Source organism: Pinus tabuliformis, chromosome Q (genome assembly GCF_031772625.1).
Source record: "Pinus tabuliformis cultivar Carrire ecotype Pingquan chromosome Q, CPIR1, whole genome shotgun sequence".
Lineage (NCBI taxonomy): Eukaryota > Viridiplantae > Streptophyta > Pinopsida > Pinales > Pinaceae > Pinus > Pinus tabuliformis.
In genome coordinates, this window is record NC_142296.1 from 1,146,006,416 (window position 1) to 1,146,030,276 (window position 23,861).

Here is a 23,861-nt window from a genome sequence, read left to right on the forward strand (position 1 = left end):
CCGACATGACTTTCTTTAGTTTATTTAATTCAATTTGAGGCTGACATGACTGCTCTCTTCATCATTTTTCTTGCTTCCTTCTTCAAGAGGATTGTGCTTGTCTTGGAGGGCTGTTCTAGACCTTATATACATTACATATAGGCTCAAGAAGAGCTTGCCATTGACTTCTTTGACATCCTAAGGGTCTCAATGGGAGCTACTAAATAAATAAACCTCTTGCTCATGAAGCCCATGCAACAAGGAATAATAATAAATTCATTTTCTTGTTTGCAAAAATCATAATTACAATGTCATCAAGATTGAACCTAGTTACACTTTCTTCAACATCACACACTCTCCCTCTTGCACTCTCTATCTCCCTTTATCTATCTCTCCCCCCTCTCTTTCTCCCTCCTTCCCTGCCTCTCTCTCTCTCTCTCTCTCTCTCTCTCTCTCTCTCTCTCTCTCTCCCTCCCTCCCTACCTTTTTCTCTCTCCCTCCTCTCCCTTTATCTATATATCTCTCTACCTCTCTCTCCCCCCCCTCTCTATTTCTCTCTCACCTTCTCTCCCTCCCTCCCTTTCTCTCTTTCCATCTCTCTATCAAAGTCATATGATGACTATAAACATATGCGGGTGTTGTGTGTGCGTGCGTGTGAGTGAATGTGAGTGAGTGTGTGCATGAGAGAGAGAGAGATACACTAGGGGGATTGGTAACTGAATAGAGTAACTTGGGTTAGGCTTGGAATTAAATCGATCAAATACTAATATAACCCCTAAGATATACACAACAACATGCAAGTTACATACACTGATATCTCATGGCCTAACCTAGAGATGAGATCTCTCTCTCTCAATATATACTAGGAAAATTAATAACTAAATAGAATGACATAAGCTAAACTTGCAATCAAATCAACCGAATACAACTATAACCTCTAATATATATATATGCTAGAAAAACCAACAACTAAATAAAGTGACATAGATTAAAATTAAATTAATAAAATACCACTCTAACTCCTAAAATATATAGGACTAATAAGTCATTTATAATAGTATTTGTGACTAAACCTAAAAATAAAATATTCCAAAATGTAAGGGAACTTACCCTTTTAACCTAACAATTTGAGATGAACATGTCATTGCAAGATTTGAATCGAGATAAAAAGGTTAACAAACTCACTCCTTGCAAAATTGAATTAATACCTTATCCACTAGTAAACATATACAAATAATAACCCTAATTTTATCTTCAAGATTATAGCCTAACCTAAAGAAACACTAGAATGAGACACTTTGTCTCTTGCACAAGAAACCCCTCCATGAGGCGATTTCATACTTAAATGTGTTCATTGATATCCTCACATAAAAAAACCCACACCTAAAACATTTTTATATTCATCCCTCATTAAGTTGTCCTTTCCAATATATACCGCTCATGGTGTGAATCTGCCTTCCCGAGAGGGTTGGGTTTTCAGAAAGGGCATTATAAATCAGAAAGGAAGGATCAGCATTGGGATTTCGAGCGATTTGGGCAAACGCAAGCAGGCATTTTCCGAACTGTACTGTTGTTCGATCCCGGGATTCGTAACCATGGCAGGCGGAATGGAGGTGAAAAAGAATAAATACATTGAAGAGTGGGGGACAGCCAGGGAGAATCTGGAGAAGAATTTTCGCTGGAACAGGAAGAACATAGCTATCTGTAGTATCTTCGGCCTTCTTGTACCCTATCTCGTCTACAAGGGAATTGTCAGAGATTTTGTAAGACTCTTCTTTTTTATTTTATTTGTCTTTTAACTTTATATGCGAACTACCGGAAGTTTTATGGTTACGGGTTGATCTGGATCGACGCGAAGCTTATTATATACCCGTTTTTTTTTAAAACCCGAAGTCATTTGGGTTATTTACCATCTATTATTGTATATTATGATAAATTTCAATGTGCGAATGCTATCAGGTATCTAACCAAATTCCAAAGATTGCTTTGCTAAAACTAAATTTTAAGGCTAATCTAGAGTCAATCCTGTTCAAATGAAACTCACACAAATAAGGCAATTCACGAGAGAAATGCTATGGGTGCACAAGTTATGCAGACTATATGTTATTATATTTATGACAGTACATAATATCGAATATTGGAATGGAGTCAATTAATGGAGCGATTGATGGAGAAGTCAATGGAGTGATTGATGGAGTGGCAGGTAGAGTGATCAGTGGGTGTTTATCTCCTAAACATAGGGGTTACAGTGAGAAGATTACAAATACATTAGTATGCATTGCCACTTGTTGCTTTTCACCTACATTATTTTTTATCTCACCTTTTGTGCCTTGCTTAGAGGAAATTGTCCCTAGTCCTCGTTGGAGGTTGAGAAAATACCTTGTACTTGGCTAGAATATGTGATGTGCTCAAGCATGATTTTTTGCAAGTTTCCACATAAATGAAGAATTCTTGTCTTGCTCCTTTTGTAGCTGTGAAGTAGCTATGGATGAAAGAGAATCTAGAATCTCATAAGGTCGTAGGGGTTGGAAACCATAAGAAACTTCAAAAGGTTACAGCCTTGTGGATACATGACTAGCTCCATTGTAGTTATGCTATTGCTGGGGCCCTCCCTGTTTTAGTCCAGTTTGGTAGCACGGGTCAAGAAGAGCAATCAAAAGGCACATTCCAGTGCCTCTAGTCGAAGTTCACCGGGACAAGTCAATAGGTGTGATAATTTAGGACTCGTTAGCGCCCTTGCATGCATTTTAGATTCTTGGGAGTTGCACCACTCCATACGGGTTCACCTTATTTTTTCAGATAATCTGAAGTGGACCAAAGGTTGACCTAAGGGTTGGGTCCACCTAAGTTGCATATGCTAGTATATATAAATTTAAGTCTTCAGCCTTGTTTGGGGAGTTAGAGAGAGAGACAATGTTACAATGTTACTAAGAGTGCCCCCCAAGGTTCCCACAACACGCACCCCCCCCCTCGTCACCCCCCTGACTCCCCCCCCAAAAAAAAAGAAAAGAAAAGAAAAGAGGAAAAAAAAGAATAAGGAAAACCACACTTTGAGTGGGAACATCTAGGGAATGTGCTCCTGACAAATTTAAGACACTTTTAGCCCTTTTGGGAGCATGGCGCTCCCTAGGACACTCCTAAAGCCAAGGAGTGCACTCCTTGGGCACTCCCTGAATGCTCCTTGTAATATTGATGCATGATTGGTACAGTGATGTGTGGTTTGACGGTAAGTCACTTGGGCGAAGCCTGGGAGACCGAAGTTCAAATCTCATTGAGTACACTGACCTGCTGTGGTGGAAGCTAAAGGGGCGGATTCCCCAATCCCGTCTTGGCAGCACGTGAGTTTGTGCTTGCTAAAATCATAGGATCTTAGTATACCCGACTTGCAGGTGGTTGGATGTACTCCCGGTGTTATAGAGGCAGCTACGAGGATTGATCCTGGGTCTCCCATAGATTAGGACTGGCAGTTACCGATTCACCATGTGGTTAATAAAAAAAAGGCAGCTACGAGGATTGATCCTGGGTCTCCCATAGTTTAGGACTGGTAGTTACCGATTCACCATGTGGTTAATAAAAAAAAAAAAAACATTGACGCATGATTGTGGTCTTTGAGTAGGTTTGATCAAAAGTGCTAACAATAATGGTAATGTTAAATTCTTAAAGTAGGTTATGCTTTTTCTTAATTTTTTAACATTACCATTATTTGTTTTAGGATGTTTGAGAGGGTTCCATCCTCATCAAACTTCATGTGGAGATAGTGGAATTTCATATCCCAAGCAAAATTCAACAAACCTAACAATTTTTAGGATTTCATGATTGATGGAATTGCAATGTTTTCATTGGATTCTATCACATATAAGGGTATGTGATTGACATGTAATCAAGAGCACTAAGCCCTTTATGTACCCCAATGTTCGTGGTGTTGATTGTTGAACTTCTTTGTCATCGCTTTAGTAAAAATGTACCTTTGACTCGGGCCAAAATCATTGATTAGGCATGTTAATCTTTTTCAACCCTTTATTGAGGCTTGGATTAATCAATTTCAGCAAAATTGGGTGGTGTCGATTGATGCCCCTAGAGGATTGAGTTAGTGGCAAAGGCTAAAGAAGAGGCAGAGGATGAAGGATGATACTAATGATAAGGATCCCAATATGAGTGATGTTAGAACACTGCTTCTTATTTAAATGGTCTTGCTCATTCAAAGTTTTAATTAATCATGAATGTACTATGGATGGCATTTCTAACTTCATTATACTGTGGTATTCATCTACAAGTATTGCAAATATGCACATTTTAATATATTTTGCAACTAATTTTGCCATTTTGCATAATTTTTTTGAATATAAATGTAACACTATATATATGACTCTGTTAGGACACTTTGTCCTCAAGGTTTTTGGAAAATGACGCTCCCTACACTCTCGCTCTGCTCTGCGCTTTGGCAACATTGGAGAGAGAAATATACAGTGTTGTAGTTGTTCATCCACTTTGTTGTGCTGCAACTATTGTGTGATCATTGGTGCACTAGAAGTTTGAAGTATGATAAGATTATGGGGTCTACTACAAATTTTATGTTGCATATGGATGAATGACATGGTTATGGCTTGTTTTCCTTTATTTCTATGAATTGTTATGGTGTATGATATGTTGTGCTAAGAATATATGAGGGTGCATGAAGATGTCAATCATTGAATTGATTTGTCCTAGCTTATGCGTCGGGTAAGTCTTTCCCCCAAGAGGGATTCTTGCCTAGCTTTGTTCATTGACCCAGTTAGATTGAAACCTAACTAGTTAGCTTTGTTCATTGACCTAGTTAGCACTTATGAAACCTGGTCTTTGAGGTTGTGCCAACGACTACAAAATATGTTGATAGTTGTCTCATTGTCTATTTTTTTGATGGTATAGGTAGAGAGTATGGACTAAGGTTTTGTTAACAACTTTAGGCTAACTATCTATTTAAGGGTGGAGTGAAGTAGAGAACCTCAATTCACAACCTAATAGTTTCAACCTAAGTTACCAAAAGTGATTTAAGAATCTTGAGTCATTGTTTGAAGTGATAGTGAGGACAACCCAAATTGACTCCATATATTCTTAGTGAAGAGTTGCAATTTGTGCAACAACTATGGAGTTAACAATTTGTTACAAGGATTCCACCATCTTAGAAAATTTGTGAACTATGAAAAAAATACAATCATGCATCGTTTGTGAGAAATCTATTGAGATGGATTCCCAAGGTTGAGAAGGTATTATTGAAGGCTAGTATAGTGCAAAATTCCAATAAGAAGGCTTAAATTAGTTGCAAAGAGCATTGTTTGATGCTATGTCACATGGTTCGGGTTCGAATTCAAGTTCGGAAACAATTAAGTTCGATTCAAATTCGAATTTTTCGATGAGGTTCAACATTAAGTTTGACTATATATATATATAAATATATATATATATATATGACATAAAATAATAAAAAATCAAAATCAATCAATACAACTATATGAGTAGCAGTGAGCACCCATGAGCCACAAATCACGACCATTATTAACTTCACACTCCAGGCGGTGGGGACAAGCAGTGTCTAGAAATTGAATTCAAGAAATTGCAGAGAATACAACACATAGCGGCAACATTGAGCACAATAGAGCGAGTACACTCAGACTGAAGTTGGATTGTGAAAATCTATTGACAACCATGGTAAATAAAGCCAAACAAGTGTCCACCGCGGGAAACTAATTGGTGGGAAGCGGAACAAGAGAAAACCATGTGCTGCTGATGGTTTTTCTCATAAACCTTAAAACAACTGACAAAAACCATCCGAAATCTAACCTCGAACCCCAAAAAAAATTTGAAAAATTAGAAAATTGGGCTTCATGTTCGTCTTTAGGTTCGCCTTCAGGTTCAAATTCGTTGAGGTTCGACTATCAAGTTTGAATTCGTTGAGGTTTGAAATTGAGGTTCGACTTTCAGGTTTGCCGAACTTGAACTAATTTGAAATTTTTTTTTGGGTTCGCCGAATTTCGAACCTCAAGGTTCAAATTCGGCAAACCCTGTGACATAGGTTTGATGTAGTCTTCTACTTGTTTTTGCATGGAAGGCTAGGGGAAGTATTGTTGAAGGTAAAATTGTAAATAGAAGTGTTATTGAAGGTAATGCAATATCTTAACTTTCCACCATAGGAAGAATAATGGGTTTGCTGAAGGTGTTGGTGGGTTAGTCCCATTGGCACACAAAATTGATCAAGCTTGAAAATAAAATTATATCTATCTATATTGCCCAAAAAAGGATTTTATTCACAATAACATTTTTCTATAGTACTTTGAGAAATGGGGCAAAAATGAGGATCAATTGAGCACATATCTTTCCATTCTTTATCTGCAACGCATTAAACGTCAAGAATGTTGAGGACCTTGGTGGGAGGTCTACTAGGTAAAGAAGCCTTGTTGGATGAGTCTTTCTTGTCTTTGATCACCAAATGAAACTATCAAATGTATGAGGCCCGCTAGAGATTGTCCTTAAATTTTTGACCATGAGTTCAATAATACAAGTGGTTAATGCTTTGTGTATAGAATGGCATCTTTGCCAAAGAAATAACGGTTCCCTAGCAAGGGCATACAATTCCTTGTTACGTGTTGTAATTCATATTTGTTTGGTTGAGACAATTTTTCATAGTGATATGTCACTAGGGGTCCTCTTTGCTCAAGTACAATTCCAATAACATGCTAGGAAGCATCAATTTCTTTCAACACATTATTGTATATCAGTAAGGGCAAGCACGTAGGTTGTTTAGATGGCATTCTTGAGCTGTTAAAAGGCTCTACCTACTTTTTGGTTTTGGCTAAAAGCTTTTTAATTTGTCCCTTGATGCAAGAGATGAGTAATATGTGTGATTAACCGTAGAATAATTTCTTGTATAAATTCATGCCACCCATAAAACTTCAAAGGTTCAAGATGGTGTTAAGAACATACCGATCTTCAACACCTTGACCTTGTTTTTTCTCTTTTTTTTTCCATGTAACCGAGGATCCAACCCTCTAGCCTCCCACAGGGGGTAAGATACTCTTCAGGGCTCAAGGTCATTTAACACCAAGGTTATGGGTAACGATCATTATTCTTGACCACCTGAGATAAATCCAATTGACAACCTTGATCTTGTTTGGATCTATATGTACACCAAACTCACCAATAAGGAACCGAAGTACATGATAGATTTGTATCCAAAGAAAGATATCTTCATTGTAACTTGAAGCTTGTGTTGCCTCAACAGGTTCATGATAACACAAACATGTTGTAGGTGTTCCATCCAGGTGTTGTTGCAAGTGAGGATATCATCTAATTACACAACATATGCTTTATAACGTGGGGTTGGAAGATGTCATTGATGAATCATATGAATGTGACATCGAAGGGTATGACCAACCATTCGTACAACCCAAAATTGGTTTTAAAGGATGTCTTTACACATCCTGGGGCTTCACGCAAACTTGGTGGTATGATTGGGATTGGATCATTATATTATTAGTCATCTATCTTGATGCCTTTAGAGTGGAAAAAATTAGAGGAATCAACTTATAAGGTTATTTTAGCGACAGGTCCCAATTTGGAAAATTAGGGTTTGAAACCTTCTGGAGCGATTTTGAGGCATAAAACAACATTTTTAGGGTTTAAACTTTCCCAATTATAGTTTGGACCCCTTGATGCGATCTACACCTAGAGAAACCTTTCCAACGCTGCAAAGATCACATTTGTCGAAGCTCATATGCAAAAGTTATGCCTCTTGCAAGTTGAGCTACCTTGTTGACCACCATGGTATTTAGAGGATGTTGCGTCAACTCTATATTTAGGCATATGGGCTAGCCACGTGTGGACTTTCAAGAAGACTCTAAAAGGTCCAAACCAAAATTGTAATTGAGGATTGAGGTAGTTAGAAACCTACCTCGAGATGGCTATCGGGTAATGTTAATTTTTAAATATCGGGATGCTAGGAGGAGAAGGGGTTCCATTCTATGTCATTGTATTTGTTCCATAGTTGAGCAGAGCATCTAGGAGTGGGAAGTTAGAGAGAAGAACAAAGTGAGAGATAAGATTTTGTAGTAGCCTTATAGCCTATAGGCTCCAGGCCTCTCTGATTACACCATAGAGAGTACCTCTTTCATTGTATTTGCATATTTCCATACTAGAGAAAAGAGAGCAGAGCGACCTCACCTTCTAGTTGGGTTTTCTCTCATACGAGTTGCCTAGGATAAATATTATGTTTATTTGTGGATGGTGTGCATGCATTTTTATGTTCTCTATTTTTCACATTTCAACTATTTCTTACATTTAAGCAAAAAAAATATTTAAAGAATTCGAGATCTAAAGGAAATTAACCTTCATAGCTAGATTTCAGTATTTTCTCAAATTTGTTTTGACGAATTGTTTCAATGGAATATCCATGGTAACTAGAAGCTAATTCAGGTTTGGTGAAGTAGCCAAGTAGAGCATCATTATTGGGAAGTGAATAATGATTTTTGATTGTGATCTTGTTAAGAGCCCTACCTAGTAATTTGTGCATAATCTCCCCTCATTCTTCTCTTTCTTGGGAACAATGAAAGTAAGTAACCCACAAGAGGATTTGTTGGGTTTGATCTTGCCATTCTCCAATCATTGTTGGGTTTGGCACTCTATCTCCACACTTCCCAAAGTGTTAGTTGATCTAGGTGTTTGTCCCAATATCCCATTGTTTCATAAATGAGCTTGAATATTGCCAATTTTGCTTGTTTGGACTTTTGACACTTTTTTTGGGCCCTGCCCATGCATTTTTAGCTATTTTCTTTGTTGGGATCTCTTTTTGTTAAATTTTGGTTAACATGTTCTTTGCTTGGGACAATTACTTCAATATTCAACATTAGCCCATGTATCAATCCATTTTATTTCTATCAACAATCAAATACATCAATAGTAACTGAAGAAAGAACATAAACGATAAATGAGGAAGACAAGCCAAGACAATAGAACACAAGGATATGGCTCAAGCTAGGGAAAAACCCCAAGATGGGGAAAACCCTTGATCAAATCTTCTTCTTATTAGTATCATGTGTTCAACAGAGAAAGAGTACAGTAATTCAGAGTCAAAATTGTCTTGCCAAATTGGAGATCCAATATCACTGCCCCAAGACAAAGAGTGCCTTCATAAACTGATGACATACTGCTGTAGAAGCTTACTCTGGTTAGGGTTCCACTGTCTCACTTAGCAGCTTCGAAATGCCTCCTATCAACTGCTTCAATCTCTTTGTTCCTATGTCCAAACACTGGTCATCCTTTTCTACCCTTCAAGCCCTTTTTTTGAATGCTACAACAAGGATAAACAACCTTCTAACCAAAGAAAAATACCTCTGATCACAATGCTGCTCCTTGGAGTGACTGCGGCTAGGGTAGAGAAACCTACCTAGTCTTCTCGGCCCACTCAAGCAATCCCTTCACACAATTGTAACCTACAGTAAAGACAACGACCTCCTTATTGGTGACTGCGGCTCAGTGAGGAGGCCCTAAATCAGACCTTTCATCCATCAAACAGCTTCTGCCTACGACTAGGGTACACCTCCTACTTGCAGCCTTACAACCGAGGCAAAACCCTCATATGTTACATGCCCAACTGGTCAGCAAGACTGAGGCTTGCTAGAGAAGACTTCTTTGAGGCTGCGATATACCTAGAAGAGAGATCCCATATCATAGAAACATACCTAATCACTTCAGCTCTTCCTATGCCTGCGGTTAGCCTGGAGATCGATATGCCCAAAAACAACCCTGTCTCGTCCTTTAACCAACATTGCTGCCACAAAGAAGAATTATCACAAGAATGGTGTACAAGAATGTGTGTAATGAGGTTGGAGACCACCTCTATTTATATAAATCAATGGGGTCAAAAGACACGTCCATTGGGCTCCATGAGCCTACAAGATGATGTGGTTGACCTTGTCAATTTACACATGTGAGGATATAAATTCAAAAACACTTATGCTTGTCCAAATTTGATGATCTTTAGGTCGATTTTGGTCCTCTTGAAAAGAGGAATTTAATGCAATAATCATCTTCATCAAATGAGATGTCCAAAGTAGAATTTGGCCCTAGTTTCCAATTTTAACACTCCCTCTCAACTAGGGAGAATTCCATCTTGCCAATCCATCCATTATCTTGATCATCATGCCATCCTTTTGTCATGAACCATCTCTGTATCTCGTCTTTACTCTGCTGAACACTAATATAGATAATAAAGAAGAATTGTTCGAGAGTGAGTCATAAGACCTTACCACTCTCCACTGACAAAAGTCAGTCCAGGGCCGAATCCCAATCAGAATTGATCCCAAATCCGTTTGTTGAACATCATGCATCCTAGACATAGGGAGTACAACAGTACACAATGCATCCATTGGTAGTGCTATGGTCCCTATCCACTTTTCCCAACTCGTTGGCCAAATGAGAGGTACTTCCCATGTGTCACGGACAACATGGGTAGGATGAAATCACATCCTGCTCACAACCATACGTAGGGAAAGGATGAACCACATCCTACAGTCACATGTCACAACCATCGTAGGAAAGGATAAACCACATCCTATGTGCGTGCAAATCACCGATAGTAGGTAAAGGATGAACCACATCCTACATGCATGCCAACCAACAATCGTAGGAAGGATCCGACATGTGGGGAAAGGATGAACCACGTCCCACCGACATGTTGACATGTGACAACAAGCAGATGCCTATATGCATCTCTTATTGGGATGTCCGCAGGAGAAGGTGAACCACTCATCTTGCTTACATGCCATAGGAGAAGGTGAATCACTCATCCTATTCATATCTCATCAATCGTAGAAGAATGTGAACCACTCACCCTACAGACATGACAACCACCATAGGGGAATGTGAACCACTCAGCCTATGTGTCATATATCATTATGAGGTATCAAAGGGAAGGTGAACCACTCACCTTGTACCTGACGTACCTATAGAGGAAGGTGTGCTCAAATGGCTCACTGAAGAGCTTCCTCAAATAGCTTCATAGTAAGTCATGCTTACTGCTTTATACATTCAGACTCAACAGAGCTCCTAGACGTCAGTCTTTGATTTATTCATGAGATGAGGGTGGATTATAACAATTTTCTTTAGAGTACCTCAGACCACCACAAGTTGTCTATATCAACATCAATAGTTGTCCATAACTCCCTCTGAATGCAGGGAAAGTGACCTTGCCAGAACATAATCATCAAGTTACCTGTAGCCTGACCCTTTTCCTGCTATAGACCCTTAGATCGACGTGCCAAAGTCATCAATCATAACTATACAACTTTCATGCAGCCTCTGAAGTAACAGGCATATATATAGGCATCATCAGAGCCATCATACTTATAATCAGCTACCATGAAAACATTTGGCAAGAAGAGTTATTGGGTCCTATTGCCAGGGATTGTATGGCTCCCTCTGAAGTCTTACTCCAGTTGGAAATCTAGACTTTATCAATCTGCTCCCCATCTTTAAAAATTTCCAATTACCAAATCCCAGCAAGATGCATGCACTGGCAATCTCTCTTACATGCTCTGCCCGATCAGCTGATAAATCATATGGTTTGTAACTTTTTTATAAAGATAAGGTTAGTATGATTACAAGACTGAAGATCAATGCAATCTGTATCAAGCCATGCAAGGGTTCTTCATACCAATGAAGCTATTATGTCAATATTCCTGGAGGTCAGGGTCATGTTAATATTCATCAAATCCAATCATGGTCACTGTTAACACATGTCTGTCCTTGAAGAAAGATGTCATTATGCAAAAGTTACTTCCAGGTTGCTGCCTTTTCAAAGTCCAGTCACAAACAATATAGCTGATATCAGGTTACACATCACAGTCAAAGGGTTGCAATACATCAGAATATCATTGTCATGCTGATATCATCTCTGATATATTGTAGGAATATTTCAGATATACTGAGCTCTGTAACTTATGTTCGACAGGTAACATAAGTTCTTACAATAGTGTCAATCTGGCATCCTTACTATAGCTCCATCATTCTGAACTCCTCTGCTAACTAGCCATACTAGATTCTGAATTACTAACTGAGCAACAATTTCAGATCAAAATGTGTCTCTGCCTCACATTTGGATGCTTGTTTCATAGACAATCTTGAATACTGATGTCAAGAGTGCTTTTGTTACAGACTTAACAATCCTCAGTTCTGTCCTCTACTACTATTGTGTCATTGCCAATGATGCCTGAAAGTGCTGCTATCACTACTTTGCATGCTGCTCTTTTCAGAACCAAATGTGTTGCTTTAGAAACCCTTACAAATTCTGAAGGAAAGATCCTTGTTGGGTTTTGAACGCTGTTCAACATCTTAGCTTTTCTCCCTTTTATAAGATAAATGTCCTGCAATCTGAAGAAATGCGATACTTATATTCTTGAAAAAGGATCGGTGACTTGGATGCCATGACCCCTGCAATACTACCTTGCCTTCACAGATTCTGAAGATGTGGATGGAGAACCTATGCATATAGAAGATGAGCAAATAGGTCACAGGGAATTCAGTTCTCCTCTTGTGCTCTAGGATAATTTCAACTTCAACCTTTCTGTCCCTTAACTGCAATGTTTCTTATATTAGGGCGGAGATACAAGAACTTGTGATTTGAGGCGATCACTTTCAGAAAATTTAATTTAGTGGAGAATCTCAGATTTTAATAATGATAAAAAAATCATCCTCAACAAAGAGGGATCATAACCAAGAGCTTGATCTCCTTTTCAGGCTATTGTTCAATGAAGAAGCACTACTACAGGTGCCTTCTATCCTCACATCATAGATCGGACAAACCCTAAGGCCGCACATACATTTGAAGAATCAATTTCAGGGAATTGATGAGGATTATTTTAGTTTAAGATCAGAAGGTGTTCCGAATGGAAGGCCGAATGACCTTGGATGCCCAACGAAATTCTGAGCCAATTCCTTTGCTGAGATTGACTTAGTGAGTTTAGAGAGATGTAGTCCTTTGGAAGGGTGAGACCATGATCTGTGTTGACTCATGCCATTATATCTACAAAATGAATGTAGAAACCCTCACCGAAAAACATATCCAAGAAATTATTTACGACCTTTGCTTCAGATCCATTGCTGTAGGGAATTTAAGAATGGTTGTTCCAGGATACACGATATACCCAGATTGACCTACAAGCATACAAACAGAACCAGCAAAACCCAATGAAAGAAAAAAATAATCCAGAACTATCCGGGATTTCAAGAAGCTGAGTTCTATAAAATGAATCCAATGAAACCCATAAATAAAGTTATACGTGAACCCTTGACACTCAACCTATTCTTGCTGCAGAGAAGAATACTTCACTTGATCGCATAATCTTGAAGAGTAGAGGTCTAAAACAGACCTAGATGTGACTCGATCTGTCACAAGGTTGGCTTTGATAGTGGATGCATGTGAATATATAAGCCCGAAGAATTCTGAACTTCAGTTGAGTCGCGGGTATTCTTCAAACTTGTTCCAATCGTAACTATTTGTTGGACTTTAGGTGCCCTTCTTCAATGTTGATCTAGGTGACAAACTTCAATAACCGTCACTGTTTATCATATCAAGATGACCTCTCCGGAGCTCAGACATAACAAATAAGGTTACTATTTTGCTTAGAATTTTCTACAGCTCCACACATCTGATTAAGCAGTAGAATGCTCAGAGTTTTGTCCTTAAGGAGGTCCGAATGACTGCTTCAGGACTGCGGCCAGGTTTAGCATTTCATTCTTACAGTGGTACTACAACAATTCCAGCAATACTCATCACTGTTTTTCAGAGTGTAAGAATCAAGTCAATACTAGGCCTCTTGTTTGATTAGGCCAGTCTTCCACAGGACAGATGAACTCAGATCATGTTAAATTTTGAGTTGCCTTTACTCCACCAGGCCAAAGGATTTTGGATCTCTTATTCTGAAATTATCTTATGCAAAATCATGTCACTATGACACCTCAAGGGTTACTGAAAAATTCCAGAGTCAATGCAAGGATCTCAGAGGAAATCATCTCCTGCTCTATCTCTCACTCCAGCTACATATCTGATGATTCATTCCTTCAAAGCAGAATATCACGCTTCTCAGCTGTATTGCATTCTCTCTTGCTTGGGCTTGTCCTCACCTGAACTCTGATACCATGTTAAATTTTGATTAACATGTTCTTTGCTTAGGACAGTTACTTCAATGTTCAACATTAGCCCATGTATCAATCCATTTTATTTCTATCAGCAATCAAATACATCAATAGTAACTGAAGAAAGAACATAAACGATAAATGAGGAAGACAGGCCAAGACAATAGAACACAAGGATATGTCTCAAGCCAGGGAAAAACCCCAAGATGGGGAAAACCCTTGATCAAATCTTCTTATTATTAGTATCAAGTGTTCAGCAGAGAAAGAGTACAATAATTCAGAGTCAAAATTGTCTTGCCAAATTGGAGATCCAATATCACTACCCCTAGACAAAGAGGGTCTTCATAAACTGATGACATACTGCTGTAGAAGCTTATTCTGGTTAGGGTCCACTGTCTCACTTAGCAGCTTCAAAATGCCTCCTATCAACTGCTTCAATCTCTTTGTTCCTATGTCCAAACACTGGTCATTCTTTGCTGCCCTTCAAGCCCTTTTTCTGAATGCAACAGCAAGTACAACGGCCTTCTAACCAAAGAAAAATACCTCTGATCACAGCGCTGCTCCTTGGAGTGACTGTGGCTAGGGTAGAGAAGCCTACCTAGCCTTCTCGGCCCACTCAAGCAGTCCCTTCACACAACTGTAACCTACAGTAAAGATAGCAGCCTCTTTATTGGTGACTGCAGCTCAGTGAGGAGGCCCTAAATCAGACCTTTCATCCATCAAACAGCCTCTGCCTGTGGCTAGGGTACAGCTCCTACCTGCAGCCTTAGAACAGAGGCAAAATCCTCATACTTTACATGCCCAACTGGTCAGCAAGACTGCGATCTTCTAGAGAAGACTTCTTTGAGGTTGTGGTATACCTAGAAGAGAGATCCCATATCATAGAAACATACCCAATCACTTCAGGTCTTCCTATGCCTGTGGTTAGCCTGGAGATAACTGGGACCTGCAATAGAAGAAGATCGATATTCCCAAAACAACTGTGTCTTGTACTTCAACCAACTTCACTGCCACAGAGAAGAATTATCATAAGAATGGTGTACAAGAACGTGTCTAATGAGGTTGGAGACCACCTATATTTATACAAATCGATGGGGTCAAAAGACATGTCTATTGGGCTCCATGAGCCTACAAGATGATGTGGCCGACCTCGTCAATTTACACGTGTGAGGGTATAAATTCAAAAGCATACTTCTGCTTGTCCAAATTTGATGATCTTTAGGTTGATTTTGGTCCTCTCGAAAAGAGGAATTTAATGCAATAATCATCTTCATCAAATGAGATGTCCAAAGTGGAATTTGGTCTTAGTTGCCAATTTTAACACTTTTGAATGCTTGACTTGCCAAACTTGTAAAGTTCAAACTAAACTTTATATGGTTCAAAGAACGCCCAAAAGAGAGTTTTCTATAAAGCTATGGCCTTAGGAAGTTGTGTTCCAACCAGGGTCCTCAGGGCTTGCCTCCGAATACCACATCGACTCCCCAATTAAGATTTTTGATCTAAGGGTTCTTGCCTTGTAGGGCTCTATGATAAAATGTAGTTTCAGCCTCTTGTAATGGGATTTTGCAAGTGATTATAGTCATCACATCTTTTCTTAGAGATCAACTACTACCATTTTGTATTGATATGTGAATTTTAGTGCACTTCACCATTATTTCATTAATAGAATTTGGTGCTCACTACATATGACGTTTCATTGTGTTTTGTTTTTCTGCAATAGTATTCTTTCATTTTTCTCTCAACCATAGTTTGGATTTGTGGTTTAGAGAATTTTGCTTTTTTGTTGTTTTTTGTGCATGCCCCCCATGAGTTGAGAGTATTAGGAGTTAGGCCTTGACCTAATTGAGCATGGTGAAGATATTCCTTACTAACCTAACCAACCTCATAAGATAGAAGTCAAGAAAGACAATGGAGTAGGAGATCTTATCAAGTTGTTGCTCTAGGAAGCCCTTGAGAAACAAAGGATGAGATGATGGATCATTTCTCCCTAATCCTTTATTGACTCCTAATAGTGTTGGAAGCACCTTCGATGAGCAATGATTTTTGAGAAAAGACGCCCTTCAAGTTTTAGTTTAATTTTGATATCATTTTATTTGAAGGTACAATAGACTTGGAAGCCTCAGAGAGATGATTATATCAACTAGAGAGTTATTTATCTGTTTACAACTTTTCCAATAGTAACAAGATTACCTTTGCACTCTTGAAGTCCCTTTCCCATGTCAAATATACAAGATGGACAACCTTGTGCCATTGTAAACACTGAACTATGCTAAAGTACACCAACACCTTCCCTACCTTGTGTGCAATGTTGGATATCAAGGACTTTGAGTAACACTTGTTTTTGAAATACCTTAATGGCCTACAGAGAGTCATCCAAAAATAAATGGATTTTCTATACTTCCATTCATCCATTAGGAGCAAGAATCCATTATGTTGTCAAGATTGAGGAGAATATTATGCATAAGGGTAAGAAAGAGTATGGGGTTGGAAATGAACCACAATAACAGAAAGGTAAAGGTGGCCCTAACTCTTAGAGCAAGGCGCAGAGCAAGGGTAACTAAATTCAAGACGACCAATGGAAGCAATGTGCAATGAAAAAGAAGAAGTCGAAGGATACATGCAAATAGTGTGGCACACATAAATCTCTTGGCACAACAATGACAAAGGTCACACTAAACAATGGTTACTAGTTAAATTTGAAAGCCTCAGACTCTACTAGATCCCATGGATAGGATAAAATAGACCATTGAGGCGAAACCCAGTGTTACTGTTGTCACCACAAAGGTCCAACGAAAGGAAATCGAGGAAGTTGAGTGCATCTTCTACTCATAAATGTGGTTGAAGGGGACATCAATGCGTTTCTTTGTTGATAACAACAATTGGAAGATTTCAATCTTAGCAAAGGTTGTCAAGAAGATGAAGGGGGTGTCAACGTTGCACCTCTAGCCATATGACATCGATATCCCAAGCTAGGGATGATACATCCACATCACTCAACATGCTATATGCAATACAACACAAGCCCTTTAAAGATGAGGTATTGTGTGATATAGCCCTTCTTAAAGTGTCGTGTTGTTTAGCAGTCTAGGCCTTGTAGTTTTATTGTTATCGTGGGAAATTATCTCTACAAAATACCATAGGTAGCCTCGACAATGGTAAACTCTTTGATCATTGCTAACCTATGTAGAAAGATGATCTCTCATATTGGGAGATTTGTCCTCTCTATCGTTCGGTCAAAACGAGCAAGGAAAATTATTACAATTGCCAAAGACTTTGCAAGGGGTATTTCTATACAAAAGATTCAAATAGATTTGTTTGTGGAAGAATACATAGACATCTCCAACTCACCTAAAGGAGTACCTTCCACTATTAGGTAAAACATGTGAGTGATTTGACATTAGGTGCCCCTCTAACTAATGTTCTCTTTTGGATAATGAGATTAATGGTAGATTCAAGAGATAATATTGAGGGGCCACATTTGACTAAGCTCCTCATATTGCGAGAGCTCTATTGCGGTTGTTGAGAAGAAGGATGGCCTATGTCGATTTTGTATCAACTCCAAATCCTTGAAAAAATCATAATCAAGAATTGGTACCCAATTGAGTCAATTGATGTGTGGAAGACAACTTTATGTGTGAGGAAGGTCTCTTCGTTTGGTTGGTCATACCCTTTGGCTTAACTAAAGCACCAACAATGTTCATGAGGATGATGGACAACATTTTATAGCCACTCACTAATTATTTTATGGATGTATCCTTGGATAACATCTTAATCTTCAATAGCACTTGGGAAGAGTTTGAAGTACATTCAACAAGGGTTGAACACCCAAAAACAACACAAAGTATATGCCAATATTGAGAAGTGCTCATTTGGCATGCAAAGAATTAAATATTTAGGGTACATTGTGGATGAACGTGGTGTGCATGTGGATCTAGCCAAGGTCTAAATCATCCATGATTGGTCGGTCCCAAAGACACTAATCAAGCTTTGCAACTTCTTGGGGCATGCCAACCTTTATTGCATATCTGTGTTGGAGTTTTCTCATATTGTTTGGCCCCTAATGTAGGTGACCAAGTGTGGAGGCAAGTCCAAGTTTGTGTGGGTTGAAGCACAACATAACTCATTAAAGGAAATAAGTGTTTTATGTCCTCGAGGATAATGCTCATTCCACCAGATTTGCAGCAATTGTTTGAAATTGCAACAAACACTTCAAATTATGTTGTCAATTCAATACTCCTCAATGTTGACATCTATAGGCCTATCACATGAGATACTTTTTGACATGGTAAAGGCAAGGAATCATCTCATAGGCAGGGAGAGATGATGCCTTATGAAGGAAATAGGCAAACACAATATATTAAAAAAATGAGTGGGCATTGTAAATCAATGCGGAAAGAGAATGTAATGTTAGGGTTAGGGTTAGGTTGCTTGCTTCTAGAATTTTTGTTTTTGCATTTTAAAGTTTTTTCAACTTTTTTAGCGAAGGGTTTCAACACCTGAAATGTTTCCAAAAATTGTTAAATGTTTCAAGAGGAGGACGAAACCCTTGTTTTGATGTCCCCAAAAATTCAAATGAGCTTTCAAGATCCAAAATGACATGAAAACATTTCATAATCATTTTGAAGCCATGTATGATCAGAATCCATTTCAGATTCAATGAATGTCATTTTGAGGGTGTTCCTAGGGCATTTTTGATAGCAAGACATCCAACTTGTTGCCATTGAGGGAGCCATCAATGTAGAAAATAAAAAATTTGGTGTTCATCTTGAATAGCTTTTGGGGGATGGGAATGAAAGTCCAATTTGTTGTGTTGCAGTCATTGTTGTTGGGTGCTTATCATCCAATTGAAACACCATGTCCTTTATGAGCTTCATTTGGAACTCATTTTGTTATTGTTACCGATAGTGTTCCCTTTGTAAGGGTGTGTTGGTGGTGTTCTCCCAGTGGAAGTTGATCTTCAAGGAATTTATTTTGTTTCTTTTCTGTTGTTCAGCGAGAAGATGGAGAATTTTGGATTTATGCAAGGTTTTGGTGTCATGCTTGAGAACCACTTAACAATGAAAATCCACTAGTTTGGGTGAATATGTTGCTGGAAAGGAACCAAAAGAGGAAGAATTAGTCCAAGAAAAAAATTGGTGCCAAGAAACATTCTGCATGTTTTGACACTTCTTGGGCAGAATGTAATTAAAATAGTCACAAAATTCCATAAGCTTTGGCAATGCTTTTGTTGGTTTTGGCAGATTGCTCCCAAATGAAAATCCTGCTGGTTTGGACAATTCTTTCATTGCTTTCGATCAGTTTTCCACTGGAAAATAACGAAATTGCGCAGAATTGTGTCCATGAGAAATCTGAATAACACAGGAGAGGATGTGCCCGTAATCTGTGGTACAGTTTTTGAGAGTGCACATGAACAAATCTCATGAAATTGCGTTGATGTAAGAGCTATGGTTGAAGATTGGTGGAGATGTAGGGTTCAAAGTTGAACTCTGGACAAAGGCAAGCTTTGAAATTGCAGAAATCCAATGGAAGAATTTCCCAAACTAGTACATGTATGTCTTTTAGAAAGGGCACATGAACGGTTCTCATGAACTTCCCTTGATGTATAAGAGCTCCAGATAAAGATTGGTGGAGATGTAGGGTTCAAAATTGTATTCTGGTCAATGTGAAGCTCTGAAATTGCAGAACTTCACAGTTCTCACTGAAGTCTTGGTTACAGAAATGATATGTGCACACTAACAACAATGAAAGCGCACAAAAATAAATTCTGCGAATGTACACACGCTGTACACATTGTATGTTATTAGATGTATAATAGTACATAGTATCCAAATGAATGGAGTGATTGACTGAGTGATAGGTGGAGTTATTGGTGAGTGTTTATTTCCTGTGTTAGAATTAGAAGTTTATCTATACACTATGATACATTGCCACTTGCCACCTACTATTATTCTCACCATTTGTTGTATTGAACAATATAGTCCTATATCTTCTGACTTTATCCCATTGATGGTCAGGCAAGCAAAAGCATCAACAAAATTTCTGCTCTATTATGCGCTTGTTAAATCAATTCTATTGAATATAATGTCTTGGCCAGAAATTCTGGCCCATTTCATCCTCTACCATACAATTATGTTGTTGTCCAGGATATCTCTCTGGTAAAGCCTGTATGCTTCAGTCTAATTATTTAAAGGAATAAATGTTTCATCCATAGGGCCAATGCCTTGGCCAAAATTTCTTAATGGACACTTAAGAGTTTGGCTTACCTCCAGCTGGAAATAAGCTTTAGGTCCCTAGCTTAAGGGTTAAGCTTTTTATTTCTGCCGTTTATGATTTCCCAAATTACTAATTTCCAATGTCTTATTTGTAGACTTATAGCAGCTTCTGAGCCCACAAAGTTCCATGTAGCCTTATAAAACTTGCATAGGAAACCATCTAGGCATGAAGATTTTTTGTTGACTTGTTTCCTTCAGGAGAACATGTAGTTTGTACAATGTCAAAGATTGATCACATATATTCTTTGGGGATTTTGGTAACCCATAGGGTGCGATGGCTATATAAGTTTGCATGGATACCCTACATCTATCAATCCTTGCGGCTGTAAATTCAAAAAACATATTGTAATGATTGATAAATTCTCGTTGATATCGACCTTTTAGGTGATTCAACCCTCTAAATCTTGAGGGCCAATATTCTTATTGTTGCCTGTTGAGTGGCTAAAGCTTTGGAAAACTCCTACTTGGCCTTGCCCCTTGTTCTCAGCTGGTTATCTGGGCTTGGATTCAAGCACCTCGGCCTTTCTGATCTTGACTGTCTTCATGATATGCCTAAGCTTTACTGCCAACTTGCATAAATTTCATCAAGAGGGCTAAGGCCTAATTTAGAGCTTTGTGCTGACCTTTCTTAATCTCTCTTGTAGGTGGCGTTTTTGGTTCTTTTTTGAACCACTGCTCTTTCCCACATAGCTACAAAGAAAGAGTCAATTCAGGTGATTTAAGTCATTCTACCATTGAATCCAGCTTGGGATCAAGGAACCCTTTGAATGTTGTCAATGTAACTTGGGCTTTGAAAGTGGCGAACATTCAATAGATAGTGACCCTAGCTTGCAAGGTTTCTCCTCACCCCACATTATAAAAAATGCAATTGGTTGATGATCTGACAAGGTCACCTCCACCAACACCAACACTTGAACTCACATCATTCCCTTACACCAAAAGACAGTGATACCTTTGTTGTGAGAGCATAGCTCTATTCAGTCTCTTTACGGCCCTATTTTTGCCTTTGCAAAAATTTGACCACGTCAATCACAGGTATGCTATATCTTTTGTTTTGTAAATGTTTGGATTATATAAACTTACTCTGGATTTGAGACTCAAGTGTGCATCCTTCTCCCAGCTGTAGCATCCAAAGGGGAAGCAGCCTTTTTTTATCATACGGGAATTCTACCATATTTAAATCCCCAAAATCCAACCACCAAGCTTCTGGAAGCTTGTATGCCATTCGCCTCCAAAATGCATTTCTCTCAGTTACGTCACTGGGGGCATAAATATTGGCCATCCAAAGAATGTGGCATCTAAATTAAGCAACACTGAGATGAGTTCTTAAGAGGGGTCAGATCCCCAATCTGTAACATGAGAAGCAAAACTTGGAGAGATTAAGATGGCGGTGTCATTTATCCCCTCTTCATGATCTGTGGTGAAAAGCTTATCATTGTTTCAAAAAAAATTTGGTCCAATATTTATACCAACCTTCCAAATACTTCAACTTTGTATAAACAAAGAAGGTCTAAAGCTTAATAGAGTACTTAATTTGCCCAACTATTTGTTTTTGCAAGGGTTAGTTAAACCCCAGATATCTGATGAAAGGACTTTAATGATAATCGGATGGGGGATATGCAAGCAACTGAACCCGTTTGTTTCCTTTCATTTCCCCTTGTGCTCCAAAATTGGATGTTTTTGGGGGCTTAATTTACAAGAAATCATCAAGTTTGATATTGGTTGTACAAAGAATGAAATAAATGGCAGGAAAGGAAATGGAACGCACACAGAGAGATATGATAGGGAACACATTAAAATAATGAAAGCCTAACTTCTGTTAATAAATAAAATAGCTGAATACTGTAGAACACAAATTGGCTAGAATGGTGGTAGCTTATCTCTAAAGAGAGAGAGAGAGAGAGAGATGGTGGCTATGCTCATTAAAAAAAACTATTAGAAGAAGCCAAACGATTGGCCTTTTAACATAAAAAAGAACCCTAGAGGTCCAAAACCCTAACACTAGAAGATGAGATGCCAAAGGTTTGTGGGCTCTGAGGTGGTTGGTACATCCACTTCCTGGGGGTGCAACTTTTGAATACAATCTCTGTTTGGGACACAGAGTAGTTTGTTAGACACAACTATCTGAGAATTACAACTTATATCTAGTCAGGTTTAGCCAAATCCTTTGAATTTAAACAAGCTAGTCAGATTTGAATCTTTTGGGAGTTGGTAACAATCCATCGATACATATTAGTACTTACAACCTAGTGAGGCAACATCAACCTTAAATGTTAAAATTGGCAACTAGGGCCAAAATCCATGTGGGTCACCTCATTTATGGAAGCTGATATTTTTCCTAAATTCCTCTTGTCGAGAGGTGTAAGATTGATCTAAAGATCATCTGATTCCAACAAGTATTTATGGAGATATGAATTTATTTGTATTTACTTGACAAATTGTCAAGGTCGGCCAGCAGTTAAGTGTGTGGCACTCTTGCCCAGTGTTGCATATAAATAGACGAAAGGTTGAGTTATTATCTCAACTCATCTCATCCTCTCATCTCTTCCTTGTCACTTGGGTATACAAAGGAAGGAGGACGCAGATCTCACATGGGAAAGAGGACGCAGATCTCACGTGGGAAAGAGGACGCAACTAGGGCAGCATTGGAGGAGGACGCAGGAAGGTGCAGCAATTGGTTTAGGCCTGTGTTGACCAGCATATTGCCTCCATTGACTGCGGCCTTGTGTGGGCAGCCTCTCCTAGGCTAGCCGAAGAGCTGAACAAGTCTGCGTTGACTGTTTAAGGGCACATTTATGACAGCGTTGACTGGTTAGGGCTGGCTGCAGTATGCTGTAGCATTCACTGCTGTTTTGACCATCTTACTTTGACTGTTATGGGCTGCCACTACTTCTGTTGGAGACCGAGTTCTCCTAGGTTGTCTTGAGGACATTTTGGGAGCTGATTGATCCCTTTTGCTATTGCTATTGTAAATCACTGATTAGTGATATTGTACTATCTCTCTCTCTCTCTGCTGAATTATTGAAGATAAAAGAAGATTTGATCAAAGGGTTTTCCCGCATTGGGGTTTGTCCTTGGCTAGCCGCCACATCTGGTGTCTCTTGTCTTGGCTTGTTTTTTGTTGATCTTTTAATGTTCTATTTGCACTTTACTTTATGTTTATGTGATTGTTAAACAATGGCTAATAAGAAGAAAAGAAGTAAACTGCTTTAAGCATAGAACATACCATAATTTAACATGGTATTAGAGCTGAGGTGAAGACAAAGCCCAAGCAAGAGCAAGAGCAAGAGCAATCACCGAAGGCTGTTGAAGCTATCTTAAAGAAGTCATGGGGTCCTCAGCACACTTCCCTGCTGAAGACAAACTCCGTGAGAAGTCTGACTATCACGGATGGAAGATGTCTCTCGATCTAACATTAGAAGAGCAGGAAGTGTTGGACCATGTGAG

General features: G+C 38.8%; 1 protein-coding gene across 1 annotated transcript in view; it reads left to right on the forward strand.

Moving 5' to 3' along the window:
- Positions 1–1,375: 1,375 nt before the first annotated feature.
- The window catches only part of LOC149223636 (neuronal acetylcholine receptor subunit alpha-5), a 28,282-nt gene continuing 5,796 nt past the window's right edge, over positions 1,376–23,861 (forward strand). The window contains exon 1 of the mRNA XM_089385896.1: positions 1,376–1,742. Within this exon, the coding sequence (XP_089242022.1) occupies positions 1,575–1,742 (168 nt within the window). The 5' untranslated portion in view covers positions 1,376–1,574. The remainder of the gene's footprint in view (positions 1,743–23,861) is intronic.